The sequence below is a fragment of the Melanostigma gelatinosum genome (assembly GCF_949748355.1).
Source record: "Melanostigma gelatinosum genome assembly, chromosome: 19".
NCBI lineage: Eukaryota > Metazoa > Chordata > Actinopteri > Perciformes > Zoarcidae > Melanostigma > Melanostigma gelatinosum.
In genome coordinates, this window is record NC_136652.1 from 2,843,614 (window position 1) to 2,852,814 (window position 9,201).

A 9,201-nucleotide genomic window follows, 5' to 3' on the forward strand; every position below is an offset into this window, starting at 1 on the left:
CGATGCAGCCAACTTGTGTTGATTGATCTCCATTACCAAATCTGGACAGCGGACTGCGTACTCTTGTGGCGTCGTGTCGGACGGCAGAGCTGCAAACACAGAGGCAGGTTACACAAAGATCCTGTGTCTCAATGTAATAAAATAGACCATAAAGAATACAGACAGATCCAAGAAGAAGAGCAAAGTGTTCTCTTCATCATTCCATTCTGACATACGAACAATAAACAGCAACAAACCAAAAAGGTGATCTCCGTGAAGAGCCGAGGTCTCGTCGTCAGTCACAGAGTTATTCTAAAACAGAACAGCTTCATGAAAACAATCCTCAAAGCTAATCGGACAGTATTCACAGAGATGTCACTAACAGTTTGTCCTTCCTGACACCAATTCTGATACCTGTATTTGCGTATCGGCACCTGCCCAATCGGTACTGAGCATGTGCAAGTCAGAGATGAGAAGGAAGCCAGATGGCTGACTCGTTAGCTACTTCAAAGTCAATGTCGGAAGTCGCTACCGAGTGAGCCATCTCTCTTCTTTCTCATCTCTGTTAAGAGTTCCACGTGTGCAGGATGTACGGATCGAGTGTCAAGTGTTGTTCATGCGTAGCGTAAATGAGATGATAAACGATATAACGTGATATATCAGATCGGTGCATAGACTCGCAGAATCTCCGATACCCGATCCAGCATTTTAGGCTGCATCGGAGGCATTTCTAAAACTGGTATCAGAACAGCAGTATTTATGCTGATAATCAACATTGTTTCAAACTGCTTTGAAAATGATTTTCATTTGACATAAAATGTGGTTCTACCCTACCTTGTTATGCATGGCCTCATCCTGCAGGGACAAGTCTCCTATTTCCTGCTCTGAAGGAGCTTCTGTGAAGACAATCACATCAGACTCCATATCTACTGCACATCAACACATTGTACGTACTTTAAGAACACAACAGGACATAGAGAGGGACCAAGAAGACCAATCGATCTCGTGATAGTAACCACTCAAGTTCTGATAAAGGGGATTGTGTATTATCCTCTTACACTGACGTAAGAGGATAATACACAATCCCTTTTATCAGAACTTGACTCTTTTCAACTCAAACCTCATATTCAAGCACACTCCACCTGCCGTATCTATTCTTGACCATCTTAGAGTGTATTATACATATTATATGAGCGATGACTCACCAGTTAAGCGTTGTGGAAGCTCCCTACGTGGACGTTGTGATTCATGTTGGACCTAAAATGTAGGAAATACAGCGATTTTGATGGAAAGACAATTCCACACATAGATTAACAGTACTGATGAAGCTTATATTCCTGCCTTCTCCATATTCACTTGCTGTCTTGATCATTTCAGTGTAATGCACATTTCCACTCACTGCACCACCTCTGTCAGTATAGTTATGTCATACTCAGTCTCTCTTCTTTAACTAAAATGAAGTTTTCATTCACCAATTCATTCCCGTCCCATTATGTTTTGTTTTATAAGCTACAGTGAAGGCAACTCAATACTTCCAGCAGATTTTTCACATTTAACAAGTTCAAGCCTTCCCCTTATTAGAAAAGTGGAAAACTTAAATGAAGAAGTAGCCAAGTAGTCAGAGCTGAGTGTAACATGTGGGCTTACCTCTGCTGATGCACTGCTGAGACGATCCTCTCTTGCTCTGGTGGTTTGCCAGTCATCACTTGGCTCGTTTGGGTCTGCAGTGCAGGGAAGAACAGTTGAATCATTAAAAACACAGCACATCCTGAGGAATGATGCTGCATCCACTGACAACTACTGCAAAGCAGGGCTGTGACAAGTTTTATGATGATCACACTGCATGCCTGGCACATCGTTTCCCTGTTCATTCAGGAGCCACTGAAGTCTGATACCTGTGGAGACATCCGTCAAACAGGTCGCCTCCTCCACAGAACAGGTCGCCTCCTCCACAGAACAGGTCGTCTCCTCAAAAGAACAGATGGCCTCCTCCACAGAACTGGTCGCCTCCTCCACAGAACAGGTCGCCTCCTCCACAGAACAGGTCGCCTCCTCCACAGAACAGCTCGCCTCCTCAAAACAACAGCTCGCCTCCTCAAAACAACAGCTCGCCTCCTCAAAACAACAGCTCGCCTCCTCAAAACAACAGCTCGCCTCCTCAAAACAACAGCTCGCCTCCTCAAAACAACAGCTCGCCTCCTCAAAACAACAGCTCGCCTCCTCAAAACAACAGCTCGCCTCCTCAAAACAACAGCTCGCCTCCTCAAAACAACAGGTCTCTTCCTCCACAGAACAGCTCGCCTCCTCAAAAGAACAGCTCGCCTCCTCAACCCCGTCAACCTGAGCAGAATAAAGGCAGAATTCAGATGTCAGAAGTGAAACATTTTAGTTTGATTAAAAGGTTCTGCAGATTGAAATCCTTCACCTTCACTTGGGAGGGAGCTGTGCAGGTCTGTGTCACAATGGCTGCTGTGTCAAAGTCGGCTGGCAGGGCTGCAGATACAAAGACAAATTCTTTAGATTAGGGATGGACCGTTCAGATACTAATACCTGGGCTTTGGGTATTGGCTGATAACAAGTATAAGTACATTACCAGTGTTTAATTAATAAATTGTTTGCCTCACTGTTTGGAAGAAACTGGTATCATTATTTTATGCATAAGACAATCATCATTTTACTGGCACAACTGACTGAGATGTAAATGATTTACATGGTTTGATTAGACCCCCCAAATAGGGCTCATGTTTGCCTTTCGCCATTCGTAGTGCACATTAAGTATGCACACACAGATGCCAAATCAAAATGAATGGAGAAGGCTGAAAGCCATTTAAACCAACAATTTAACTTGGCAAACAAATATTCAGAGATGATGTCATCAAACCTGAACATCCATCCTTGTGATGAGCCACGGTCTCTTCTGCGGTCATGAAGTCATTCTAAAAACAACAGATTATCCATCACTGAACGGCACACTATGTCAATGATGTCCTGTAAAACTGTCATTAACTTGGTCACACGTACACACTATATGAATTTACTCTGCACAAGAACAAAGAGTACAGGGAAAAAACTCCATCCAAAATACAGCTTTTCCATAACATTACCTCAACATGTGCAGTGACACATGGCAGCTCCTCCTTTGGGGCACCATCTCCAATGCCAATCTCCTGCGCTGTAGGAACATCTATGTAGATGATCACAATCAAAATACAGTACGTTCAGAACACACCGTATTATAGACTACACTTATTTTAGTTATCCAAATGCATCTCCACAAGCAATTTCTAGAGTTTCAAACAAAGACGCACTGTCTGTCTTTTCTTCCTGATTACCTAAAGCCACAGTGTAAGTTATGTTGTAAGCTAATGTGATAGCTTGCTTTAAAAATATTATCATCATTTCAAAACCTAAGCCTCCACTGTATGAGTGTTTCATGGAAATATGAAGGAATCCCTCACCAAACGCAGGAAGCACACCGCAGGGCAGCACCTCAGTCTGAATCTACAAGATGACAAAATGCACCAATAAAACCAATGGAAGAGGAACAAGAGGCAGTTTTTTAATCACGTAAGCTGTTTGTAGCAATACATAAAACATCACATACCCGTTCTAAGTCTTTAGAAATGTGATCATGTGTCTCAAGCTGATCAACGGTCTCCTTGAGCCAAAGTACTTCACTGGAAACCTTTAGAACACAACACCCAATTAGATTCCATCAAGTCTATTTCGCCATTTGTGCTCAAGTCAGCGGTATAAACAACGTCACACCTACTATCTGCGAGTCATTGTCACACAACTTACCATTTTCACTGTAGTCGTACTGGTTAGAGAAGTGTCCCCTCCCATGGTAACCTTGCTGTAATCTCCATTCTCTGTCAGATCTGGAAATGCAAATGTTAACATTTATTTTCCACATTAACATGATTTCCAGATACTAATTTACTTTCATTTGATAGGCAGGAATGAACCACATTGTTTACTAATCAAAAACAAAAGATAAAAGAAGAAATTAATGTGTTTACCAGAGCAACTCATGATGTCAAAGCTGCAGGTAGGACCCTCTCCTGGCAGAGACTCCAACTCATCTATGGCCTCTGTCTGGTTCTCATCCAATGGAGAGTTGAAGTCATCTGGCTCAATGTCCATTACCGAGAAAGCCTCCTCTTCAGCTGCTTTGTCAGTTTCCACCGCACTCTTGTCACAACTCAAGGTCAAAATATCTTGGGCCCCTTTGTTATGGAGTTGGGGTAACCTAGTTTCATCTATGCCACTATCACATGGTAAAATATCTGCATGGGGGTCAACAAGCTTGCCAGTGCTCTGCTCTTCACTCTGGTCTGTCTGAGGACAAATGCAGGCATCAGCAATATCCATGTCTTGGTCTTTGGCATAGTCTAGTTGATCGTCGCTTGGTGCAGTCTCTTTCACAGTTGAGTCACACTGCAGTGGGGTTTGGTATGAAGCGGTCAGTCCAACAGCACCAAGTTGGTTTTCCGGCGTGGAGCTCTTCCACCAGGGTTTCAGTGCCTCATTTATCACTTGACCTTCACATTCCATCTGCACAATGCATTTGATTTTTCCTGCTTCTCTTGTTACTCTGGTGACAGTCAGCTGTAACACTTTGTCTACTGTAAGCACTGACAACTCATCTACTGCACCGCTGTCCCAGGATCCATGTGAAGCATCAAAGCCTTCAAGCTCGCACAAGAATGCCTGTGGAGGAGTTTCCAGAAGGGCAAGGGGGATTTCCCTCAAATCTGTAAAGGTGACTTGGGTCTTGGTCCCATAGTCCACAAAGAGAACAGACAGCTCATCTCCATCTCTGTCAATGACCTCTGCACGGTACCAAGAACCATCGTCTGAAAAGAGAGCAATACATGGGCTGCCAGGGAAGATGGAGCCTGTGTCAATGTGCTTGTGATCGGCGGCATCCAACAATTTTGAATCACTTGATGTATTCTTCTCAAGGTCCTCCGAGTCCGAGGGCTGACACCAAAATGTCTGGGCATCATTTATAGCCGTGATGTAGACCTCTAACTTTTGTCCCTCTAAAAACTCTTCTTGGTGGTAACATTGAGAGGAGTTCAGTGGTGATTTCTCTGAGTTCTCTGGCACGTTCTGCCAGATCTGGGTAGGCTGTTTCTTGACTTGGAAAAGTTCCTCCGAGGCAATTTCAGAACCATCAGTTGAGCAGGTAGGAGGGACTTTACACATGACATTCACACCACTGTCTTCAAGACTGACTTCCCACACGGATCCTGACTGCCTGATGAAGTGGCACTTGAGCACCTTGTTTCCACTACCACCTATGTCTTCCGTGAACGCTGACACCACTTCTGGGTTAAGCACTTCCTTTTTTCCAAGACCAACAGCCTCGCTCAGCATACAGTGTGTGCTGTAGATAGGAAGCTGCAAGATAGACTTCTGGAGTCTGCCAATTTTGGAAATTGGCATCATTGCCGTGTTTCCGAAATCAACAAATTCCACAAGAGCCATCGTTTTGCCGTGGACTTCTCTTACAACTGCTCGGTACCACGAGGAATCATCTGCGAACTCCGCTTGAACAAGATCACCTGGATGCAGGTCTTTGATGACGTTGGTTTGGGGGGTGGATTGGGGATCATTTAGCTCCTCCACAAGGGAGAATAATTCATCCTCCTCTCTGACTAGTTGCACATAGAAACTCAAAGGGCTGTTGCAGTGCGAGACATAAACATCTGCTTTCATATCTGATGTGATAGATTTTGACGGTAGGTCAGCAAGTTCAGGAAATTTTTCCACAACGCTTTCCTTCAGAGATTCAGTGCTAGGTGATGTGGACTTGATTAGCTGTTTCATTTCTGTGGGAAGGCATCCTTTTCTGGGATTGAGATGGGCATCTGCCGGCTCAGAGCCATTTCCTGTACTACTTGGTGTGCTTCTACATGGCTGTCTTTTGTGTGGCGGTATGTAGAACTCAAACGGCGCAGCTCTCATTTTTCGGCGATTTTCAGAAACATCGTGCAAAGGCTTTGGTGCAGACTGCAGATTCATATCAGCATTCCTCATTTGACCTGCTGGTTTTAGGGTGGAGGCATTTTTATTGATGGTTTGAGTGCGATCTTCCATTTCTGCACCTTGCTTTGTGACAACTTTTGGAGTCGTTTGTGAATAACTTGCTGAAGCCTCGAGTGCTCTCTGACTCTGGTTGACAACATTCTCATCTGTGTGCTTCGCAGTCTGAAACTTCTTCTTGATCTTCAAATTGACCTGTGTGTTTCCTTGATACAGCTCAACGTGCAGTTTCCCATCAGGTTCTCGGGCCACTACTAGTGCTCGAAATTTACATTCTGTTGCACTCGTCTCAAACCAGCAGTTCATCTCAGTGGGAACGTTGGCAGGGACATCAGAGAGACTACACACAACTGCTTGCACAGGCACAGACATGATGTCATTAGCCTCTCTGGGAACTGGAAGCAAGTCAGACTTTTCCACCTCAATAGTGTCACCATAATCCACAAAGTGAACCAGAATCGCTGGCTTTGTGGCCCTGATCTGTCCCCTGTACCAGTGCCCATCGGTGTATTTTGCAAAGCACAAAGTTCCAAAGACAGTTGGGAGCTTTACATTCTCAAGCTGATGACAGAGATCTCTCACTTTCATCTCAAGATCTTTTATCTCATCAGTGTTTCTCTCGAGGTGGCAGTAGAACTCATGGACATTGTTCACACATGTCACTGTGACCTGTTCCTCTGTTCCAGTTTTGACATTGTGTGTTGAGTAGTAGTATGTGTCCAGACGGAAAGATGGCCCAGCAGCTTTCTTGGGAGGTGCACTTTTGACCAGATTGACCATACTGGTGCAGATGCTCTCAAAGGGAGTTTCTAGATCTACAATGTTGAAAACAATCTTCTGCTCACTGTACATGACAGCATATATGGTGCACTTCAAAATCCCAAAGTCTGAGGCCTCAGTTTCCACAAAGCTGTGGAACTTTGCTGTCGCTTTTTCATTCCACTCATTTCTGGCAGACGTGGGGTCAACAGGGTTTAGCAGACTGCATCGAAAAGCTTGGCCTTGCAGAGCAAGGAATTGTGGGCTGATCCTCCTCAGGTCAGAGAAGGAGACTGTTTCTGTCTGGCCATAGTCTACAAATAACACATCCACATCAGGCATTTCATGTTTGTGAATTACAAGGGCCCTGTACCACATTCTGTTATCAGGGTGGCGAGCGATACAAGACATTTCCACATTGGGTTGGAACTCACTGCCAGCATAATGAGCCTGTAGGTCATGCATGAGCACTTTCAAGTGCCCTGCATTTTGTACTTGTTGGCACCAGAAGTCATTTGGGCTTTCGTTGTAGGACACACTGACATCAATAACACTTCCAATTGCAAACATGTGCTCCTTGAATGCAGGAATTTGTCTTTCGTTACCGGCAGGACCAACTGTGTTTAGGGGCGTCTGGAAAGACAATTCTTTGTTGCTGTATACACGCGAGAGCCTGGCATCTGGGAGTTGTGGCAGAATAGCAGGTTGTGTAGTGATCTTAGTTTTGAGTTGTCGCTGTGTCTCAGCCCTTTCAGCATGGCCAGAGCTCAGTGAGAGGTCTCCAGCTGGCAACTTCACTATTCCTTTCCTTTCTCTTTCCTCTAAAGCCTGTCCAGGAGTTAACATCTGTCTTTGATTTCTTTCTTGTTGAGCTGGATGCTTGCAGCTGGATGCAGTGCTGCGGATGGCATAATCTCCAAGTGTCTTTTCACTCTCCAGAAAACAGCTCTCCTTGGAACCAAGCTGTTCGTTAATGTTTGCGTTTTCATCCCCATAGAGCGTGACGTAGTGAACACCCTCAGAGATGCTTTGGTACTCAAATTTGGCAATCACTGTCTTGTGCAGAAGAAGTGTCCTGAGAGAGTCAATCAGGCTGGTTGTCCATCCAACCCCTTGGTCAGTGAATCCATGGAGCGAACAGTTGTAAGTCACAACGGGCATCCTGAAGAACTCTGTAGCCAGTGGTCTTACATTCTCCATTTGAACAAACTGTTTTGTTCCATAGTCTACGTGTAACACTTCCACCACTTTGTTTGAGCATACCTGTTGTAGAACAGAGCGGTACCACGTGCCGTCACTTCCTCTTGCAGCGCACGGAAAACCAATCATTTCTGGACTTAAAATGCAATTGGTTGTTCTGCCCTCACAGCACTGTGTGATTTGCCCAGAGAGTTTCTTCAGCTCTTGTGAGAAGACCTTCAACTGGCAAAACACCCGCTGGGGATTTGTCACTTCTGTGACTATGACGGTCTCCACAGTTCCTGCTGACAGCTCTGGGTACATGAAGAGCTCTTTCTTATTCAGTCGCTCACCCGCTCCCATGGAGATCTGAGTCTCTGGACACACCTCCACTCTCCCATGGTACTGCAGTGACATCGAGACAAAGTCCAGGAACACATCTGGAGACAGCTTCCTGGCAATTCCCATCTCACACATTTGTTTTGATATGCAAGGGATGTGCAGGAGAATTGTTCTGTGCACCACAAGTAAATCTTGCACACGTGCCTTCACAGACTTCCCAGAGAGAGATTTTAGAAATTCAAGGGCCACTGGAGACCATCTCTTCTCAGGTGAGAGTGGTAACACATTGGCTAGGACACAAAATTCCACTTCGGGTGGCAGGTGGAAGTGGTTCTTCTTGCCCCAAGCCAGCTGACTTGTGGTAGTGCTATATGTTCTCCCTTTGTCAAAGAGGAACACACTGTATTTCGAGCCATTTCTTGAGACTATGCGGGACCTGTACCAAGTACCGTCTACTTGAGCCAAGCACTGGTCACCAGGATTTCCTTCAAACTTTTGAAATGTGTTTCCTGGAGATTGAATCTCTTTGGCAAGGCACTCATAATCTGCTGTCCTCTTCTCGCTAAATTTCCCCCAGAACTCCACAAGCACACAAAGGGGATGCAAATTGACTCTGCTTATGAAGACTGTTACATCTGAGTATTTTGTAGGTAGTCCTAGGATGGAAGACATTTTGGCAGTTTCATGAATTCCAGCTACCCATGATTTGTCACCACCACTGGACGTTATCTGAAAAAAACATACGCACACACAAAAACATACTAAACAACATTGCCACTCACTCATAAAATTCTTGTTCCTCTCAAATTTAGCAAACAGATCACAAGGCTGCCACTTTCACTTTGTATTACCGATTTATCTGCCAATCATCATTTGATCAATACTAAA

General features: G+C 44.7%; 1 protein-coding gene across 1 annotated transcript in view; it reads right to left on the reverse strand.

Annotated features, from left to right (window-relative positions):
• The window catches only part of LOC306793463 (tudor domain-containing 6-like), a gene marked incomplete at both ends in the record, with an annotated part of 9,190 nt that extends 205 nt beyond the window's left edge, over positions 1-8,985 (reverse strand). The window contains 9 exons of the mRNA XM_079291109.1: positions 37-89; positions 237-291; positions 814-875; positions 1,185-1,236; positions 1,627-1,700; positions 1,875-2,319; positions 2,405-2,472; positions 3,801-3,860; positions 4,002-8,985. Of these exons, the coding sequence (XP_079147235.1) occupies positions 37-89; positions 237-291; positions 814-875; positions 1,185-1,236; positions 1,627-1,700; positions 1,875-2,319; positions 2,405-2,472; positions 3,801-3,860; positions 4,002-8,985 (5,853 nt within the window). The remainder of the gene's footprint in view (positions 1-36; positions 90-236; positions 292-813; positions 876-1,184; positions 1,237-1,626; positions 1,701-1,874; positions 2,320-2,404; positions 2,473-3,800; positions 3,861-4,001) is intronic.
• Positions 8,986-9,201: the final 216 nt, after the last annotated feature.